This window comes from Staurois parvus, unplaced genomic scaffold, assembly GCF_062004578.1.
Source record: "Staurois parvus isolate SC_StPar_1 unplaced genomic scaffold, SC_StPar_1.0 ptg000264l, whole genome shotgun sequence".
Taxonomy (NCBI): domain Eukaryota; kingdom Metazoa; phylum Chordata; class Amphibia; order Anura; family Ranidae; genus Staurois; species Staurois parvus.
The window spans coordinates 11936158-11959148 of NW_028318060.1; the positions used below are offsets into that span (position 1 = coordinate 11936158).

A 22991-nucleotide genomic window follows, 5' to 3' on the forward strand; every position below is an offset into this window, starting at 1 on the left:
TCTTCCAAAATGCTTCACCCATCAGAATCACCCTGAGGAAAATTTCCTACATAACTGTGTTACTGTGGTAGATACTGACAATGCTTGTCTGAATAAGACCCTCAAAGCCACCTTGGCTTATACTTCTAAGTTCAGCGACCCAATAGACAAAAGATTAAAGACCTTTTAGATCCCTTTTCCTTGGTGGGCCATGCTATGCCCACCAAGGAAAAGGGATTGCTTCTATCACAGTCTGCCAGATCATTGCTGTCAACAATAAGTGCATGGTCCAAAATCCTTATTTCATCCTAATGCATGCCTGTGTCTACAGACCCTGTCACCTATGGTCTCACACTGCTGCTTGAATGGCCTGGAAGATACACTTCGTCAAACCTCCAATATACTGTACATTGTCTCTCCATTCACATTCACAGGATTGTTTGACTTTAAGTAAAGTATTGGCTAAACTTTTTTGCCTAACGTATTGGCAAATTTTTTTTTTTCATTTTGGATAGAGTAAGGGAGGGTTATAATCGCTGTCAGTTTATTTTTTGCCATTAGTGTCCCATTGGAGATTCACTTTCTGTCCACAGCCAAAACAGGGAGTGAGAGGAAATCCCTGAAAATTAAGGGAGTTCTTTGGGGATCTCCAGGTCACCAGAACTAGTTTCCCCATTGGAAAATGCCCCCTCTTTTATTTTTCTGGGGACAACCCAAAATTTGGGATTTTCTTTCACTTTCAATAAAGAATTTAATTGATAATGGTAAACATGACAAACAGAGAGGGTGAATCTCCCTAACAGGGACACAGACTGCACTAAAAACCTAAAAGGTGTTCTAATCCATCTCCACTCTATCCAAAACTAAAAAACGCCTTTAGTTATACTTTAAATGCTGGTCAGCATAACTCACATGTAAGAAATGCCTTTCTAAAAGTGGGTGGATGTCTATTAGCCTTCTGATCTCAGAAAATCTCTGAAGCCTGGATCCATAGTGTAATTTTCAAGGGCTACAAAATGGAGGTTCGCACTCTGCCTCCTTTCTGCTTCACACTATCAAATTCATCTCCTTTTCTGTCCCGGTGGGTGGAGCTGCCTGTTGCTGTCTTGTGGCTTTTTTCTCAATGGTCATTACCGTTATACCACCTTAAGAACACTTTCAAAGTTTCTATTCAAACCTTTTTATGGTTCCTAAATCCAGCAGAGGATTATATACTTGTTCCTACGAGGTCAAAAATTCAGCATGGAAAACGCTAGGTTGATCAAAGCTGTCCTACTTCTGGAGATTTTCTACCACCTCTAAACATTCAGGATGCTTACTTACATCTCACCAAAGCCATCTATGCTTTGCTGTGGGTGATCAGCATTACCAATTTGCCATTGTAGAACTCAGGGAGATTCTGATGCTCCTTCAACACTAGACTGTAGATTGTGAGGACACCTTTTGAGAATCCAGTCAGACAACAGTACAGCTGGTGGTGTATATTGATCATCAAGGAGGCACCAAAAGTCACGCCGCTTAAAGGAAAGCAGACTTGATCCTCTCTTGAACAGAAGTTCACAGACCAGCCCTGTCTGATGTCCACATTCCAGGAGTGGAAAATTGTCAGGCAAACTTTCTCAGTCACTAGCATCTGGATAGATGGGATGAGCTTTCCATCCAGAGGTTTTTCAAGCCCTTTTCCAGAGGTGGGGAGTGCCAGATGTGGATTTTTTGGCTTTCAGATTCAACAACCAATTGCACAGGTTTGTTGCCTGTCCATGGAACCCTTGGGAATTTGGCATCTCATGTTGCTATCACCTCAGAGAGCCACTAAGTTAGATGCCTCATCCTGTAAGGAACCTTTCCTAGTTTTGCAAAAGGACATGGTAGTCTTGAGGCCTAAGGCCTCCTCCTTCCTTAAAGTGATCTCTGCTTTCTACCTTAAGCAGAACATTGTCCTTCCCTCTTTATGACCTGCTACAAAACTTAGGAATTCCTAAGGAGATTTATCTCCCCTGTTTAGAATAGGTGCACGCTGTGAGATTTTACCTCTCAGCTACTGTAACCTTTAAGCCTAGTACACACGATCAGAAAACAGTACGAAAAATACCGCTTTTGAAGCGACCATACGATAATCTGATTGTTAGTACACAGCTTTTGTCCGAAATCATTTAAAGGGGCAAGCACGAGAATATTTCTTGTACGATACTGAGACTAGCTGGGAGTGGGGAGAGTTATATAGAGGGTGTCCCTGCAGTCTTCCTTTTTTGGCAGTGTCCAGTTAACTAAAGGTAGCTGCATATTACCCTGTCGTAATGATCAAAGAGCCCGTGTCCTGTATTTTACTCAAGGAAATGTAATTTATTGCTGATTCAAAATTCCTCAGATTACGATATGCAGAGCTGTGGATAAGGGGTACCACCAGTCCTCCTGTATGGCCAAGACCAGCAAGGGGGCCCAGGCAGCTGGGTGAATTGGATGTGGGCAGGGAGGGTGATCAGCATGACATACTGGAACCAATCTCCTGTATGGCTCTTCCTGCAGCAGCTGAAAGCTGGATTCCTCTCCTCTTCCTCCTAGCAGCTGAAGAGATGGTCATACAGAGGATCGGTTCCAGTAACTGCTCCTCACCGCACTCATCATCCTCCCTGTGCATCATATGTTTCCCCCTTCTGCCCAGGCCCCCCTTGTGTGCTCCCACCCCCACAGTGCTGCCAGCTTCCCTCCTCTTATTCCCTCCTGCACACAGTAGGATCCTCTAGGATGGAGAGTGGGGGAAGGGTTCAATAAATATGTCACATTTACCAGCCCCTTTCTTTCCTGAATGGGCACAATGAGTGATCGGTACTGATCACTCACTGTGTTCATTCACAACTGAAGCAACGAAACCTGGGGTTTTTTTTTTTTTGGAGGGGGCCCTGTCAGGTCAGCTGTATGGGGCCCCGTGGTTTCTAACAGCAGCCCTGATGATATGTGACGTTTGAAGCATCCCAAATAACATTTTATTTGTGTTACTGGTGCTATGGTATAATATATTTTAGTCAGTAATACATTTCAGGGGAAGAGTCAGTCTTTGCTTCCTGTGTAGCAAGATTGACCCGGTCAAATCACAAGAAAATGAGAATCCTGACTAGCTTTATCTGCCAAAACGATTCTCCTTTTGGTCTACTGATGTGTAGATTTGCACTGCCATGTTATGTGCCATGCATTAGCCACCGTTCATCATAAAAATGAGTGCAGTTGAGTTGACAGCCCCAGATGGATGCTAAAGTCAGCCTAGCGGGCTTGAAGATCTCAGATCCTCAAATCTGTTTCTGTGTATATGTGTATATATATATATATATATATATATATATATATATACATATATATATATATATGTATGTATATATGGTGTGTTATTTCCAGATGCATATTATAATTAAATTAAATGCTGTGCTATACTATTTCTATGCTACATATTATTAAATAACCCTTATTGCTAAAATGGTAAAGTGCATTTATATCCTCACAATACCTATTGATCCTGCTAGAAATCTAGTGAGCTTTCAGCTTATGCAAAAAAAAAATGCTGGTTATACAGGTGTCCAGCATTTTGTTTAATGCCTTTAAACGCACTTCCGTGTTATCTTAGGTGACCAACCAACTTCTAGTATCTTATTTAGAGTATACATTCATATGGCTGTGTGTGTGGGACCTTTAACTTCATACATGCACCCCGACTTTACTGACTGTTGTTGGTTACATTGGTTTAAGCTTTATCTTTTGACTACAGATTTGTTATCCCTATGTTGTGGAAAAGAGGTGATGGTGATGAGCAGTCCTGTCCTAGGATGACAATGCTGTAGCTTCATAGATACAGTATGGTGATTGATTGTTGTTGCTGTAAAACTGGAGGTGTGATACTTGTTAGATTACCAAGTAGAAAAAAAGGAAAAATCCTGGAAAAGTAAACTAAGCCAGGCACAACACAAAGGAACTTGTGAGATGCAGTAGATTACATGTTTTGTTATTGGGTTTAGATATGATTTACCGATGTGGAAAATATTTACTAATTGTACAACTGTGTATAAAACATTGGCTCTTGATACAAGCCAGAAGCTGCAATAATGAAGCCATTCATTTAGAAAAGAGAGTAAAACATTGTAAACAAGGGAACAATTGAACAGTGTCTCTTTACACTTGTACAATCTTGTTTTTGCTAACGTTAGCAGAACTTCTGCTTTTATAATTTAAGTTAAAGTTTAGTTTGTGTCTTTTTTAAGCCAGGATTTTGATAACCCTGTTATATCAAATGTTTTGAACAAAGGCCATTATGTGCCTATGTCTGTACTTTTCTATTAATGTCCCCTGAGCACAGCACTGTACTGCATAACGCATGTGTTTCTAGTTTTCCCACATGCATTGTCTTCCAGTTCCCATTTCTTTTCTCAATATTTTGTTGCCTTTTCCTCATTCATCTCTTCCTTTGCTTTATGATAGCATTGGTTAGGACTGGTTCACACACAATGTACAGCTGCCGGGGAGATAAACCACAGTGGTTTCTTCTGCGGCAGATGCCCTTTCTGGCTGTGGTAGAGAGCGGTGTGGTGTGTGATTCAGTGCAGACATGTTCCCCTTCCACTCAACTTTATCTGAACTGTACAAAAGTATACTTCACTCATGTCACTGTACAGCAACGCTGTGCTGCTTTACAGTGACATGCGATTCTGCACAGTGCATTGCAATAAAATGCAGCATGTCTGCTTTTCATCTCAGCTTGCTGCAGCAGAATTGTTTTCTAGGTGTCCTTGCAGTAACCGACGTTTTACAATGCAGTAAAATGCTGGTCACCACACCAGTGTGACTAAAGCCTTAAAGCGGAGTTCCACCCAAAAAGGGAAGTTCCACTTTAAAAACTGGTCCCCCGCTCCCCATTAAGGATTGGCACCTTTGGGGAGCAGGTACCTGAAATTGACTGGTACCCACTCCCACTTCCGCTGCGATTGCCTAGGTGATCATAAGCGGACGTTGTCCTCCTACCCTCCCTCCCCGTAGTCTTCAGTGCCCACACTGAAGATGCCGGCGCCTGAAACACAGGACGGCCGGTGAAACGGGCTGTGGGGAGGACACCGCGGGTTCGTGGGACAGGTGAGTGGCTTTTTTAAAAGTCAGCAGCTACAGTTTTTGTAGATTCTGACTTTTATTGTTTTACAGTGTGAGTGGAACGCCGCTTTAATTTTTCCTCCTTGAACCAGATTTCAGCTGTTTCATTTTCCTAACCAGTAATCTTTTTTTTCCTCATATCAGTTACCCTTAAGAAAAACCCCAGACATACAGAAAAATTAGCAAGCCATAGTTCCCACTCCATCAACAACATGATTACTGCTTAGGGGTCTGTTCTTCTAGCTTGGTTACATTCTTTTCTTTTCTTTTTTTTACAGCAGAGGTCCTCTTCCATCCTGTGGCTGTGACACTGGAAGTGGTATTAGAACCCATAGACTCACATACAGTGAAGGAAATAAGTATTTGATCCCCTGCTGATTTTGAATGTTTGCCCACTCACAAAGAAATGATCGGTCTAAAAATCGAATGGTAGGTGTATTGTAACACTGAGAGACAGAATAGCAACAAAAAATTCAAAAAAAATGCATGTCTAACAAATTATGCACTGATTTGCATGTTCATGAGGGAAATAAGTATTTGATCCCCCATCATTCAGCAGGATTTCTGGCTACTAGGTGTCTTTCATACAGGTAACAAGCTGAGATTAGAAGCAGTCTCTTAAAGGGAGTGCTGCTAATTTGATTTTGTTACCTGTATAAAAGACACCTGTCCACAGGAGCAATCAAACAATCAGATTCCAAACTCTCCACCATGGCAAAGACCAAAGAGCTGTCCAAGGATCTTAGGGACAAGATTGTAGACCTGCACAAGGCTGGACGGGGCTACCAAACTATCTCCAAGCAGCTTGTGAGAAGGTGACAACACTTGGTTCAATCATTCACAAATGGAAGAAACACAAAACAACTGTCAGTCTCCCTAGGTCTGGTGCACCATGCAAGATCTCACCTCGTGGAGTGTCAATGATCATGAGAACAGTGAGGAATCATCCCAGAACTACATGTGAGGATCTTGTCAATGATCTCCAGGCAGCTGGGACCACAGTCACCAAGAAAACAAATGGTAACACACTACGCCGACAAGAATTGAAATCCTGCAGTGCCCGCAAGGTCCCTCTGCTCAAGAAAGCACATGTCCAGGCTCATCTGTAGTTTGCTACTGAACATCTGAATGATGCAGAGGAGGACTGGTTGAGAGTGTTGTGGTCAGATGAGACCAAATTCGAGCTCTTTGGCATCAACTCAACTCGCTGTGTTTGGAGGAGGACAAATGCTGCCTATGACCCCCAAGAACACCATCCCTACTGTCAAACATGATGGTGGAAACATTCTGCTTTGGGGGTGTGTTTCTACTAAGGTGACAGAACAACTGCACAGCATCAAAGAGACGATGGTCAGGGCAATGTACCATCAAATCTTGGGTGAGAACCTTCTTCCCTCAGCCAGGGCATTGAAAATGGGTCGTGGATGGGTGTTCCAGCATGACAATGACCCAAAAGCACATTAAGGTCCTGGAGTGGCCTACCCAGTCTCCAGGCCTTAATCCAATTGAAAATCTGTGGTGGGAGCTGAAATTTCGAGTTGCCAAACTTTACCCACCAAACCTTAATGATTTGGAGAGGATCTGCCAAGAGGAGTGGGCCAAAATCCCTCCTGAGATGTGTGCAAACCTGGTGGCCAACTACAGAAAACGTCTGACCTCTGTGGTTGCCAACAAGGGATTTGCCACCAAGTACTAAGTCATGTTTTATGAAGGGGATCAAATACTTATTTCGCTCATGAACATTCATATCAGTTTATAATTTCTTAGACATGCATTTCTTTTGAATTTTGTGTTGCTATTCTGTCTCTCAGTGTTACAATACACCTACCATTCGATTTTTAGACTGATTATTTTATTTGTGAGTGGGCAAACATTCAAAATCAGCAGGGGATCAAATACCTATTTCCTTTACTGTAATGTGGTTAGTATTTCGCAGCCAAAGGGAAGAGTAGAAATGATGTTACTGTTCAAGGTAAGTATGGCCCTGACCAGAGTAAGGGAGAGACCTTGTAGAGGCCAAACATTTCCTTAGAGCAGTTTTCCTTTTCCTGGGCCAATGCATCTACATATGTACTACTAATGTAGCAGCAACTAGTACATTTAAAGCCTAATGAAATAATTTTACTAAATGAAGAGGGAATTGAATGAATCTCCATTTTCTGATCTATCATTTCAGAATACTTTGAACACAACAGTTTTGAACAGTTTTGCATTAACTACTGTAATGAGAAGCTGCAGCAGTTCTTCAATGAAAGGATCCTGAAAGAGGTAAGTAGATATTACTGATATGATACCTGTCCTACATAAAACATAAAGACCGTAGGGGCTTTGTGCGTAAATTAACTAGTGAGATATGTTGCACCTCTGTCACATTTTATATTTCAGTTTTTTAGTCTTTATTGTCATACTACTAATGACATTGGTACATAGAACTCAATATATCAGAAAGAGATTTATAAACCGTGAAATATATCCTTCAGCAGGTATCTCGCCACTCACACTAAAGATAAATCATAAACTGCTACAGTGGCATTACAGAGGAGTGACATAAACTATATGAGTCATCTCTCACAAACACTGTGCTTTAAGGGTACATGTACACCAGAAGCAGTCAATCACGTTTTTGAAAAATTAATGCATTTCAGCAAGCCTGCTTTACACCACTGCAGTGCTTTCATGTGCCTTTTAAAAGAGTACAGCATGCTGCATTTTTCTTATGTAAACATACTGGAATGCATTTGAATGCATGGCATGTATAAGAAGACACAAATAATTCTTAACTGGTTGCCAACTGCCCTATAGCAGTTTTACTGCTACAGGGTGGCCACTCTGTGCAAAATCACGTATTATTATTATTATTGTACAGAATTTATATAGTGCCAACAGTTTGCTCAGCGCTTTACAATATAAAGGGGATCAATACAGCAACAATGCAGTTCAATACAAGAGGGATAGGAGGGCTCCTTGGAGCTTACAATCTAGTATATTTACGTGATTCTGCACATCTGGATGGGAGATACGCATGTGCACTGCTTCTGCTGTGATTTGTCACAGCAGAAGCCAATCAGTGGGTGCCAGCCAATGGATTGGCAAGGAGACACACTGGATGGAGCTCTGGATATGTAAACAATGCAGAGCTCTGTTCTGTCAGCGGGGATGTACTGGATTTTGTTTCCCTGCAAAGCAGGGAATAAAGTCCAGCACATCTCTTAGTAAAAGACCCTAAATGTACATAAACACACTGGTTAGGCACACAATTAACCATTTGATTGCTCTAGATGTTTAACCTGTTCCCAGCCAGTGTCATTAGTACAGTGACAGTGTATATGTTTAACACTGATCACTGTATTAGTGTCACTGGTTCCACACAGTGCCAATTAGTGTCAGATTGTCTGCCGCAATATCGCAGTTATTGATCACTGCCATTACTAGTATAAATAAATAAAAATTCCAGCATGTTGTTTTTTTAAATTGTAGGTATTTTTTTGTTTGTAACCCCCAATTTTTATCAAATACCACCAAAAGTGAGCTGTATCTGTGGGGAAAAAAATGACATCATTTATTTATGTACAGTGTTGCATGACCACACAATTGTCAGTTAAAATAACGCAGTGCCATATAGCAAAAAATGGCCTGGTCATGAATGGGGTGGTACATTTTTCAGAGGTCAAGAGGTTAAAACATGGATTGCAAGTGTAACACAAATGCTTGTAAACATGCATGAAAATGTGCACACTTAACACAGTGATTGTGGTGTATCACCTTTCAGAGAGCAATTGACAGATGGCTGAGAAGTGATATGTCGTTTTCTTACCACCTGTTTTGACTGTGGAAGGGACAAGTCACTGGGCAGATGTGGCGTGGTGCTATTCACTTGAAGAGGGCAAGTCTGGTGGCAGTACTGCCCACCAAACACGAAAGGGGGGTTTCATTTTTGCTGTGGCTCGGGACTGTAATAGTGCGGTGAACAATTTGGCGCTAACAGACACTAGCTGGGAGAGACACTAATTGACACTGACGTCACTACTAACACTAGTACTGTACAGTGATCAGATATAATACTGTACACTGCACTAATGACACTGGCTGGGAAGGGATTGACATCTAAGGGTTAACTGTGTGCCTAATAATTTGTAATGTGTGTAATATGTGCTGCTTATACTCAGATCTAGACATTTTTCTCCCTGTTTTCATGGAGAAGAATCTGCCAGATCGCTCTTATATTTGTAAACACAGAACTCTGTGCTGTGATTGGACAAAGCTGATCAGCAGGTTTCATTGGCTGAAACCTTCTGACAAACTCATGCTGTGTCCAATCACAGTACGGGTCAGCAGGGGGTGCGCAAATGCACACCCATAACTTGGATGCCAAGTGGTGACATTTGGGTATGTTGCCTAGCCTGGATGTGCCGCTTGTCTGCAGCACTGCACTGTGGTCAGGCGGCAAGCAATTAAAGTGTTTGCGATTCCCAAAGATATGAATTTTTAGACCATTTAATCTTTCTCAGGGCCTTATGCCCTCTACTTTTGTGTCTGTAAAATGTCTTTATAAGGGAGATCTCCACTGTGTGAACTGCACACAGGATGGGCCTGTGTTGATGGGCTTTGGGCTTGTGTCAATGACATCAGTTTTGATAAGGCTTCTGAAATTGTTCAGAATTAATTGACAGGTACACTTGGCTTGCATTTGACCAGCTTTAATTTCATTTTGCATTTCCATAGACTTGTATGGGAATTTAAAACTCATTTAAAACCAACAAAAGCTTTCAATGCTTTCCCTTAATCTTCCTAGCATGGGCTCATCTTATGCTACATTCATATCAGTGGAAAGCCGTATGCAACTTGTCAAGGTGTTGACAGGCTTTCCCATTTCAAGCTGTGCACTCTCCAAGGACAAGGTGCTGAACATCTACAACTCACTAAATATGTACAATTATGTATTCATGTATTTGTGATTTAAATGCTGTATTGTGCCTAGATTTTGACATGTTCTAATTTATACTGGGTCCTTGTACCTTGATTTATTGGTGAGTCCTGCATGTCAGCCCAGAGCACTTGCCCTTCTTGTGTAAGCACATCCTCCTGAAATATCTTATTTTCTCCAATTTCCTTCTTCCAGTCACTTAGTCGTCTTCTTTTTCTTAGCTTCCTCTACTCATTCAGCTGCAATCACATTTCTTTACTTATTGCCTTTTAAAATATAATACTTGGCAAATGCACATAAGGTAGGATGTACTGAACAAAAGTAATCGCATAAAGTGCAGTACCAAATGGATACATTTATTTTATAATTTGTATCTCGTAATGTTTACTGATGATTTTCATATGAAGTGACTAGATACCTATTAGTATTCAGCTGAATTTACAACAATCTGGAAGTTATAGAGAGACCGTGCCGACATGGAACCTCAGAGCTGTTGCAGGCTGAAGCATCTTGTCATGTTAATCTGTCCCTTCAATTATTTTTTTCTAAAAGTCATTTGAGCCATGACATACCCTGGGATGAGACTTTGTCATTTGTGATCCTCCATTCTAACCTCCCTTGTCATCTTTTACCTTGTCAGTCAGCTCACAGCTGACATTTGCCATTGAGGTTTTGATACTGACAAATACTGTTTTAACAGATATATCAAATGAGCATCTGCCTAAAATCACTTGAATGCATTCCGTTAGACTGTGCTGATAGAGATGAATACTGGTTTCTGGGATGTGATATGATGTTCACACCACAGCTAAATGAATCACTTTTGACTTTTCCCTTGTGATTTCATGTCATCCGTTTCATTGACTGAGCTATGAATTAACTATGGATTGTAGTTATCTCTTGTATATTGCAGTCTCTCACTCATTTCAGCTGTGTTTAATCAACCTGATCAAGAAGTTTCCTTCGCTTATATTGGTTAGTGAAGCTTGACAAAACATTGTATGCAGAGAAATTGCTAACTTATGTTAGAAAATTCAACTACTATTCTCTTGAAATTCAGGACAGATATTTAAAAAAAAATCCTTGATTCATATACGAGGTGGGGTCAAATTGTTTTGAGACTAGTTTTGTCACACGGCACAGCACAAGGCACCAACTTTCATAGATCAGTGTGCCAAAAGATATCATCCTGTGTACATCGGGATCCGCGCAACTAGTGCTATTCTGACTACGTGCGTTACCACATCTACTATTTCATCATGGACAGCAAGTTAGAACGAAGAACAAATGTGAAATTCTGTGTGAAACTGGGCAAATCGCTGGATCTCCGCAGTGTTGTCAAAATTGCGACCTTTGAGCTGGATCTTCATCTTTGGGAATAGGGCATTTTCAGGGGTTGAGCTTGTTTGAAGATCTTCCTGATTTCTCATTGTCTTGAAGCGGCTCATTGCAGCATCGCTGTAAACTTGCCGAATCATGTCAAACGGCTCTGTGGCAGATTTGCCCAGTTTCATGCAGAATTTCACATTTGCTCTTCATTCTAACTTGCTGTCCATGATGAAGTAGCAGACGTAGTAAGAATAGCACTAGTTGCACAGCTCCCGATGTACACAGGACGGTGCCTTTTGGTACACTGACTTATGAAAGTTGGTGCTCCCTGTGACTGTGCATGCAGCCTTATGTTGCCATCTGTTGGCATGTTACAAAACTAGTCTCGGAACTTTGTGATACCACCTTATATGTGTGGGATACCACCTTATATGTTGGCGGCTGATGAAAAATATTTTAAGTACCTATAGTCCCTTAAGATGTCTTCATAACTTCCTGTAATTTCTAGCATCAGTCAGACTGAGAGAAGTAGAGTCTCCACTTTGTGCCAAGTAGGGCTACTTTGCTTCTTATACTGACAGTAGGGCAGCGAACATTGTCCAGTAACTGGCTGGGGAAGAAGATGCAACTAATAAAAGAGCATTACAGCCTTTTTTCCCTTAGCAGTTCATCAGATGAGTATCATCACCAGGAACTTAAAAGTAGAAAATTTTTACCTGCGTACATGTAGGATGCTTGTAGGTCTAAGTGTGAACTAGGGCAGGTTTAAGAACACCTTTATTGTCAAGTTTTTTTATTGAAATTTCTGTAGTTTAAGGTTTATGTGTACTGTATAGATTGGCTTATGGATAGCCTATGCTTTATCTCCATGCAAAGTACCCTTTTGGAAAATTGCTGGTCTATGAAACATCAGTGCAAAAAAAGTTTATTGCACATGCATGAACGCCTCTTAATACAACTTATCAAAGATGTAACTGAAGGCATAAGCACTCTTTTGCCCCAGCAAAAGAAGTCTAAGCCTCAAGCTTTAAGGAAAAATAGTGCTGCGCTAACAAATATGTTCAATACATATAAAGATATAACGTATAAATATATACCATCCTCAAACAATCAACAATAGATACATAAATAGTTGTCAGTGTTACTCTTCTCCTTTACTGTGCTTGTGTGATATCCACCATCACCAGGCATGCACGCTCACCCTATCAATCGACCCACATCACATAGGTCAAAACAGCAGTATTCCTCGATGTACCCTGGTCACTGGGAGCTCATAAGTTGACCCACATCACATAGGTCAAAAACAGCAGTAATCCTTGATGAACCTTGATCACTGGGAGCTCAACATCACCGAGAACCATATAGCAGATGTCATACATAAGTGAACAAGAGAGAGGGGATCCTCATAGTGTAGTAGAGTTAATTCTATTAAAAAGACATAAAAAGTGCACTCACAAGGGAAAAGGGCTGCAAATGCCCTCAAACAGCATGGTATTTTGGAAAACAAAGATGGCGACCACGGCCGCAACCGGAAATGGTGTCAACACATGTGTCGGGCGCGGTGTCAGACCCCAGGCCTTCTCACCAACTTGTGACCGAAGGACTAGCCACTCTAAAACCGCGCTGCCACTTGCGTAACAATGCCACACTCAGCAGAAAGATTTTCTAGCTCACTGGACTACAATCTATGTGCTGCAGCCTGAGAGCGATTGTTACTGGGTCAGGTTAATTACCCAATTAACCCTTCACACTGCCACCGCCACCTTTTTGTACAGAGAAGGAGGAAACTCACATATCTTAGCAGTAACACTATGATGTTTGAGTAAGCGCCTGAATACACATTGTCTCCGCAGGCAGATGTGTATGCAGAAGTTTATAACACACAGTAGCGCTCTTCAGAGACAGGGATTCTTTTAGTATGCACTAGAAGCTTTAGAGACAGTTTCAACACTTTTCAGAAAATAGGATTTATTACTAAAAAGGTCAAATTGGTGCAATTAAAATATTTACAGAAAAAGATGTAGCATATATATATATATATATATATATATATATATATATATAAATACAGAGAGCAATAACACAGCAGAGAGATAACAGAAAGAAGTTTAGAGAGGTAGAATACTTGCCAGAGTCCTTGGGTTAAGCAGATTCACGTGTCCTGAACAAAAGGGTACCGTTTCTCCCAAAATTGGTTCCTGATGTTAAAAAGGGAGAATCTTTTCATCTTACCTCTCTCAGGCCTGACACCCTGTTTTCTAGTCCCCCGGTAGGGGGTGTCTACTGAAGCCAAGGGCCAATCGCCTCATTTGGGGAGGGGGTTTAGGCGGAGACCCTGGCTGTGACCCAAATCCCTTCCAAGACCACACCATGGTCAATAACCTTCCATAGGTACATGTAGCATCCTATCCACTGGCAGAATAATGTGCAGAATCATATTCTGAACGTCCAGACACCAGATGTGACATATCTGCCTGTGACGATTAAAGAGGTATCGCTCCCTGCTCTCGGGTAGATGTAATCTAGGAATGTAAGGTATCAGGTGACTCGCATTAAACTGACCTATCTGAATATATGCTTTTTTCTATTGTACCTTTTTCCTGCCCGGGAGTTATGAAATTATATGAAAAAGTGGTTTCAAATAGGATGTATGTTTTACTGCTATTTCGGAATGCTTTCAAGTCCAGTGACTGACGGGTTTATAGCTTTACGATCCGGCCAGAGCAAGAGTCTGTCAGACACCCTGGAACCAGCTAATTGGGTTTACAACCGTGAATGTATCCAGCTGTGCCTTGTGCACTCCTGAACTCAGCACACACACAGACCACATGCCATTCAACAAAAAGGTAGGGGGACTGATTTGGAGTGAGAATGACACAAGATGAAGGATCTTGAGCAAAATGGATGTCCACGTCCATATCTGTACGTACGATTGCTACACCACACTTCTCACTGATGCGTTGCGTAACGCATAACGTGACTTCATCAGGAGAAAAGAGAAGAGTTACAGTTTTTTTCCTGCTACTCACTTTATGGACTGTTATTTTGCACTGTTTTGATGCTGTTTGATTTTCATCCTATATATATTTAATTCCTTTTCCACTGTTTATTATTGATCCCATATTTTATATAACCTGTTTTAAGGTGTTTCTATATGTGGACCTCATTTACACTAGATATTTTAGTGGCACATACACTGACACCATTTATGTATCTATTGTTGATTGTTTGAGGATGTTATATATTTATACTTTATACCTTTATGTCTATTGAACATATTTGTTAGCGCAGCACTATTTTTCCTTAAAATTTTTTGTAGTGGTGGAACACTTTATGGGTACTTGCTGCTTTCTTTTGACTTTTTTTATTGTATTGGTAGTTTCTTAGGTTTATATTTGGTTCTGTCTGGCAGCGCATAAGACTTCTACCATTATTGTACATCTAAGCCTCAAGCTGCAAACCCAGGAATGTTCAATTCATATCGCCCGATGCCCAGGACATGCAGTTCCAGGCACCGGGCAGGTAGTTTTTTTTAACCTTTAGCCCTGCTGCGGGCAAGCAACAGGGCTCATCTGTCAGGTGGAAGCATTCGGGCAGCAGTACTGCTGCCCGATTGCTTCCACACACCGCCCAATACAGTGCCAGCCTCCGCCCCCTACCTGCTATGTCTCCCGGGCTCCGCTTGCCCATCTGCAGGCCTGGGACCAGTTCAGTGGGTTCTGGCGGGTATAGGAGAGGGAGGAGAGTGGACATATCCGCTACCCTCCCCTTCTTGTCCTGACCCTGAAGTGATGTCACGTCCAGGTCCCCGTTGACAGATTTCCCGACCATAGAGGCTGGGAAAGAATGTAATGCATGCGTGATGTGTACTACATTACATTCAAAGTAGTACAGGGAAGAAATTGGGGATCTTTTGGACCCTGGATGTCTCAATAAAGAGAACCTGTCACCAAAACAATCATCACTTTTTGTCCCCAATGTGATTAAAAGTAAATAACTTTTTTTATTTTTAAAGAATTAGTTACACCCAAGCACATAACCCCCCCAAATTTTTTTTTCAAGGCCTCCCCCATCCCCACATATGTACGCACGTACAAACGTAAAAGCACAAGCTGGGATGCTTATGCATGAAAACAACTATTGCGATACACGTTATTTATCGCTGTGCACGCCAGAATAGGGTAAATAATTCCAGCACCAGACCTCCTTCGTAATGCTAAACTCATGACCTAAAAGATGCTTTAAAAGCGTCACCTAGAGAAAATATAGGGTACTAAAGTTTGTTGCCATTTCACGAGCGCACGCAAATTTAAGGTTTGATATGTTCGATATCTATTTACTTGATGCAACATAACCTTTTATTTTATGAAAAAATTGATAATTTATTGCTTTTTGTGCCCTAACATTAACTTAAGTGTATTTTTTACTGAAATTTTTGTGACATACAATATTGGAACTACCACTATTTTATTCTCTAGGGTCTCTGATTTCAGAAAATATACAAAGTTTGGGGGGTTTGTGTAATATTCAGGCCTTAAATGATTTTTTTAAATGTGTGCAAATAAATGCAAAAACAGCTCTGGCAGCGAAAGGGATAAAGGATAAGCCTGACACTCCCTTTTCCTGACAAGCACCCAATTGCTGCTCATTACACTGCAAGGTCTCTCCCCTCCCTGCTAGTCCCCGGGTGCGGTGCTGGAGACAGGCAGGGAGGAGAAGAGGAGATAAACAGTGCAATGTTAAAAATATGAAACAATTGTCGCCATAAAGCCCCTTTTGTTTTTAACCACTTGCCTACCAGGCACTTATATCCCCTTCCTGCCCAGGCCAATTTTCAGCTTTCAGTGTTGTCAATTGCGCAGTCATGCAACACTGTACCCATATGAATTTTTTTTTCACACAAATAGAGCTTTCTTTTAGTGGTATTTTCTTGCCGCTGGGTGGTTTTTTTTTTTTTGTGCTATAAACAATAAAAGAGAAAAAAATTTGGAAAAAAAAAGTTTTTCTTTGTTTTCTATTATAAAATTTTGCAAACAGGTAATTTTTCTCCACTGATGTGCGTTGATGAAGCTGCACTGATGGGCAGCACTAATGGACACGGATAGGCGGCACTGATGAGGCTGCACTGATATGCAACAATGATGGCCACTGATAGGAGACACTGATGGGTGGCATGAACTGACAGCACGGCTGTGTAGCACTGATGGGCGGCACTAATGGGGAGCACTGATGAGCACTGGTGGGTGGCACTACTAGGCACTGCTGGGCACAGGTGGGCAGCACTGCTGGGCACTTGTGGGCGGCACAGGTGGGTGAGACTGCTGGGCACTGATCATCAGTGCCCTGATGGTCGGTGCTGATCTGTCCTCTGACAATTGGCAGTTATCGGCAGTACTTTAGTCTCGCTGTGACTGCGCGAGGAAAGTGCAGTCGATAACTGGCAACTGCATTTACCGGTGATATGCTGTGTCATTGGACAAAGCTGATCACGTGGTAAAAAGCTGCTGTGATTGGCCTTTTACCACATCACGTGATCAGCTGTGTCAGTAGGACACATATGACGCCCTCCCAGAACTGGGCAGCCTTATGGTAGTCATTATTCAGCTATAACGCAGTTGGCAAGTGGTTAAAAGACCCAGACATTCTTAAAAGCACCTCAAATATAAATATGGATGTGGCTAAAATGTTTGTTTGTTTTTTTTGTCAAGACAAGTAGATTGGCATGAGGGCCAAGTAGATTGGGGCACTGATTTTAGTCCCCGGACAAGTAGTTTTTTCAAAACTTTCCACACCCCTGAAACCCTTCTGCCTATGACGCTAAGAAGAGTTCCTTTCCTTTCTCCCAGACCTCCAAGTCCAGGTCTCTTCCATTGCAAGCCTTGGACTTCCAAATCATCCAAGCCCATGAGCAAGTGCTCTTCCTAATGAAGGGACATCCCTCCCTTCTCAAAGTGTTCAAAGAAGTCTGTTAGCCTTTGCAGCCACCTGGACCGAATGCATCTTGTACACCTGAATGACAACCTAGAATTGGCATATAAAGATCTTGCCTTCACATCAACTAACATGGTTACACTACAAACCCCCAGTCCTGGCATCTGTGAGATGTCAGTAATGGAAATGCAGGTCTGTAGTTCTGCTTTAAAACTTCACTCGTGTTGGCTCTGCGTACTTTGTAATAATATTCATAGGCCTTTTTCTAAGTCTATTTTTTAAATTTTTGTATTGTTTTCAGACATGGCTATGGAAAAGTGATTGGACATTACACATTGCCTTGGAGCTGACTGCAGACACAAATGCAGTTAGAGAAAAATCACTTATTCTCTAGAAACTGAACAATGTGTTCTGTGTCCATTCTGCTCAGGGCCACGGATAAAGCTTAGAATTAATGAAATGGCAATATATAATACCAGCTGCATTTTACAAGCTCATAGCTAGAGATGATCTTATTTCAAATACGCACAGCTTTATTAAAATTTCATAAATTTACTGTTGTATGCAGTTTAAACTTTACTTGTAAAATTGAGAAGCAGACCTTCCTTTAGTATGGCATATGATAATGCACATTTGTTTTGTGTATGTAAGGATCAATTTAACAGGGTTTCAAATAAGTATTTATATCGAAGAGGTTCTTCAGTTATTTCTTTAAAAATTAAAAGATAGCAGCTACAAAACCTGTAGCTGCTGACTTTTAATAAACTGACACTAACCACTCCAGGAATTCAGCACCATCCTTATCCAAACCAGTTTCTTCAGCAGTCTTTTGTGTCCTGGTGCTGGCATGTTAACTGAGGGCACAAGGCTGTAACTCCTTACAGCTTCCCAGTTGGCTGTGAATGGTCACAGAGACTTCTGGGACATGCGACGTGGTGAGTGGAGGGGGGGCTTCCGTGGAAGTGGGTGCAGGTTTCAAAACTACAGTGGGGATCGAAAGTTTGGGCACCCCAGCTAAAAAATTGTATTAATGTGCATAAAGAAGCCAAGGAAAGATGGAAAAATCTCCAAAAGGCAGCAAATTACAGATTAGACATTCTTATAATATGTCAACAAAAGTTAGATTTTATTTCCATCATTTACACTTTCAAAATAACAGAAAACAAAAAAATGGCATCTGCAAAAGTTTGGGCACCCTGCAGAATTTATAGCATGCACTGCCCCCTTTGCCAAGCTGAGACCTGCCAGTGTCATGGATTGTTCTCAATCATCGTCTGGGAAGACCAGGTGATGTCAGTCTCAAAGGTTTTAAATGCCCAGACTCATCTGACCTTGCCCCAACAATCAGCACCATGGGTTCTTCTAAGCAGTTGTCTAGAAAACTGAAACTGAAAATAGTTGACGCTCACAAAGCTGGAGAAGGCTATAAGAAGATAGCAAAGCGTTTTCAGATGTCAATATCCTCTGTTCGGAATGTAATTAAGAAATGGCAGTCATCAGGAACAGTGGAAATTAAAGCAAGATCTGGAAGACCAAGAAAAATATCAGACAGAACAGCTCGCAGGATTGTGAGAAAAACAATTCAAAACCCACGTTTGACTGCACAATCCCTCCAGAAAGATCTGGCCGACACTGGAGTTGTGGTACACTATTCCACTATAAAGAGATACTTGTACAAATATGGTCTTCATGGAAGAGTCATCAGAAGAAAACCTCTTCTACGTCCTCACCACAAAAAACATTGTTTGAACTTTGCAAATGAACATATAGACAAGCCTGATGCATTTTGGAAACAAGTTCTGTGGACCGATGAGGTTAAAATTGAACTTTTTGGCCGGAATGAGCAAAGGTACGTTTGGAGAAGAAGGGGCACAGAATTTAGTGACAAGAACCTCTGTCCAACTGTTAAGCATGGGGTTGGATCAATCATGCTTTGGGGTTGTGTTGCAGCCAGTGGCACAGGGAACATCTCACGAGTAGAAGGAAATATGGATTCAATAAAATTTCAGCAAATTTTGGATGGTAACTTGATGCCATCTGTGAAAAAGCTGATGTTAAAGAGAGGATGGCTTCTACAAATGGATAATGATCCTAAACACACCTCGAAATCCACGGGGGATTACATCAAGAGGCGTAAACTGAAGGTTTTGCCATGGCCTTCACAATCTCCTGACCTCAACATAATTGAAAATCTATGGATAGACCTTAAAAGAGCAGTGCGTGACAGACAGCCAAGAAATCTCAAAGAACTGGAAGACTTTTGTAAGGAAGAATGGGCAAAGATACCTCAAACAAGAATTGACAGACTCTTGGCTGGCTACAAAAAGCGTTTACAAGCTGTGATACTTGCCAAAGGGGGCAGTGCATGCTATAAATTCTGCAGGGTGCCCAAACTTTTGCAGACGCCATTTTTTTGTTTTCTGTTATTTTGAAAGTGTAAATGATGGAAATAAAATCTAACTTTTGTTGACATTATATGTCTAATCTTTATTTGATGCCTTTTGGAGATTTTTCCATCTTCTCTTGGCTTCTTTATGCACATTAATACAAATTTTTAGCTGGGGTGCCCAAACTTTCGATCCCCACTGTACATACCTGCTCCCCCCCACTCAAAAAAGTTCAAAATGTGGTAGAAGAGGGGGGGGGGGGGGAGGAGCAAGAGCCAGAACTTCCCCTTTTTCTTAGTGGTTGTGCCCTTCCTGTGCTTCAGTGACTTTCCTGTGGGTAAACTTGTGCCCTCCAACAAAAGAGGGAAATTGATTGTAAAGAGAACTTTTAGCCATATTTTGTCTTCTGGGTCACAGGAGCGCACTTGGCTTTGCTATCCTGTGACAAAGAATCAGCTAATAACAGTCTATTGCCTACTCTCAGTTGATGTTACAGAGCCGCTCTAGGCTCTGGAAGGAACCTGACTATATTGTCAGGATTCACCCAGCTGCCTGATTGACATGTGACTGAGAGCCAAAGCCAACTATGCCCACCCCCTCTCTTTCGTGCCACATCAAGGAATGCTGGAGTAGCAGAGCAAAGTGAACAGAGCAATCAGCTTTAATATGATCAATTCTCTGTCTAAAGCAGGTGATACACAGATTGAAATTAGTCTAACTCAGCACAAGCTGGCTGAAATTTGATCCATCTATGGGCAGCAGGCTGGGTGTACTAAAGTCCATCTGTTTATCGCCCTCAGTACAACTAGTTTGTTGGGTATTTTTTCCATATGATCACTGCCTGTGACTATCGCTTCCAGCAGTGATCATTGTATTCTGATGGCGGGGAAACCTCATGCTGTTCAACTACAATAGCGCAGTGTGAGGGATTCTCAGCCAGTGATGATGGGGAATCAAGCAATTTTCTTTGGCCAGACTAAGCTGACGTGAGGTGAGTATGAATTATGTTTTTTTTTTATGTACTTCAAACATCTTCTTTAATTCTTAGTATAAGTTTTTATGTTTGGTAAGGAGTATATTGAATAAACACACCATGTTATTTGTGTAGTGGATTATTTCTTTTTTTTTTTTATTTAATATTTTTTTTTTAATCTACTGGATTTCTATGTGACCTAAAACATGTAATTTAAAAAAAACCTAGATGCTTAGAGAAGGAAGATCCATTTTTCCATATATTTTTTTCTTATGTTCAGCACATAGCACCGCATTTTCTAATTCCTATAGCATTTCCTGGCCCATATGTCAAATGATTCCCTGTAGACATCTAAGGTCTAATCATTGAGGCACACACCAAGCAACAATGGGGATAAGCTAGTGGTACAGATGTGTACTAACATGTAAAAACTATGCAGATATCAGCTTTCTGTTTGTTGGTAAATTTAGGGGAAATCCGTACATTATGTAAATAAATTGCTTGTTTTCTCTTTACGTTTGTTCTCCCACAATCCATATAATCCATCCAATCCAATTTCCTTATAATCATCAAGGTCAGTTCATTTCGAGCTTTTATTGGCACATATTCTTTTTTATTAAATTCATATGCTGTAGGACATTTAGTAAGTTGTAGCGTTGCCCAACAGGACTATTTTTGTATTAAAGATTATTAAAAAGCATTAAAGATTCTCAGCTGTGAGTATGATTTTCATTTGAACAAGGATAAATAGGGCTTTATCTTATCCTTTATTATTAGTATTTTAGCACAACCTTATCCATCCACAGATTAGTTAAATCTTCAGTGCTTTTTTGCTGTTGATCTGTTCAACTACAACTCTGCTAGCTGGAATGAGGAATACCCTATTCATTTTATGCTCATGTCCATGCTAGTGATAGATGTTAAGATTTAATGGAACATTTTATCCCAGAATCCGGCTATGTTCTTTAAGGGTTTTCTTTAAATCTATTCAGTTATAGGTGTACATGAAACGTAGGTACTTATTAGGCAAGGAAATGTTTAGTGAGCTAACATATGCATAAGGCCACTGTTACACTGGCGATCTGATCAGGTCCATCTGTCAGTTTTTCAGACAGACCTGATCGGATTGTCCATGTATTTTTATGGACCAGTGGGTGTAAACAGACTTGTGCCCATTTTTACACCCACCTACCGCCAATCAAAAAAAATAAAAAATAGAAGGGGATCCATTTCCCCTTGTCTAGGCAGATCGGATCAGAGGGCAGTTGCATGTAAGTGGACAGCTGGTCCATTTACACTCGATCGCCCATAGAGCAGAGTGGGCTGTCCCATTTATGCAGAGCAGACACGGACCTGTCATCTGCCTTCTCTGCTCAGTAGAGGTTCAGCGGACAGATTCTCTGCTGAGCAAAGCGGATTCTTCCCAATGTGAAAAGGGCATAACAGAAGCAATTTAGTTTCATGTAGCCAGATCACTGGAAGAATGATGCACCAACTCTGTCATATCCAACTTTAATAGCCATGGAGAACTTCAAATGAAAGCCCATCCTCCTTTACAGCAGACACCCTCTTTCTCTCACAGCAGTGCCCAGTAGAGTAAGGGACTTTCTCCTAGGTCCCCTCTCGATTGTGTCATATGGCATTGTAAGGCATGAGAGGACTTTCCTCAGCTCTACAATTGCTGCTCTGATCCAAGGTCTGAGAAGCGACAAGCAGGGTTAGGAGCTGGTGGCTGGCATGGAAGGGTCGCGCTCTACCTCACACATGACTTCAATCAATGGGGTTGTGACCCCCATCTTACCAGTAAGCAATAAATGATGAGGTTTTGTAGTGTCAATAAACTTAGTGCTCCAATGCCGATATTCTCTTATGATTCAGGATAATTTTTTTTTTAATGAAAGATGAGGTGTGGTTAGCACCTTTTTGTTTGCTTTTGTTTCCTTGTCACTTAGATTTGATTTTGGGTGCATGAAATTTTCATCTGCTATACAATATGTTACCCATATTGTAGGGTCTATTTGTAAATGTTTTCACTCAAGATTGACACATTTTTCTAAATAAATTTAATTGGAAATCGATGTGTGAATCTTGGGTTAAAGTTGTGTGAAAATGATATAAATAGACCATTTTGTGTCTTTCTTATTTAGGAACAGGAATTATACCAGCGAGAAGGCCTTGGTGTTAATGAAGTGCACTATGTGGATAACCAGGACTGTATAGGTTAGTGCAATGGTTTTTATTTTATCTTTTTTCCTTTCTTTTTTTTTTTGGGTGTCAGAGACTCTGTAAAGCTTTAGGGAAAGAAGCATATACCGAACTGTAAAAAATGGTTTAGTGCACA

The 22991-nt window shown here is 41.1% G+C and overlaps 1 protein-coding gene across 5 annotated transcripts in view; it reads left to right on the forward strand.

The window, feature by feature from the left end:
• MYO6 (myosin VI) overlaps window positions 1-22991 on the forward strand; it is a 374955-nt gene that overhangs the window by 237838 nt on the left and 114126 nt on the right. For all 5 annotated transcript variants that reach the window (XM_089681402.1, XM_089681403.1, XM_089681405.1 and 2 more), the window contains exons 14-15: window positions 7283-7374; window positions 22798-22870. In XM_089681402.1, coding sequence (XP_089537528.1) covers window positions 7283-7374; window positions 22798-22870 — 165 coding nt within the window. The remainder of the gene's footprint in view (window positions 1-7282; window positions 7375-22797; window positions 22871-22991) is intronic.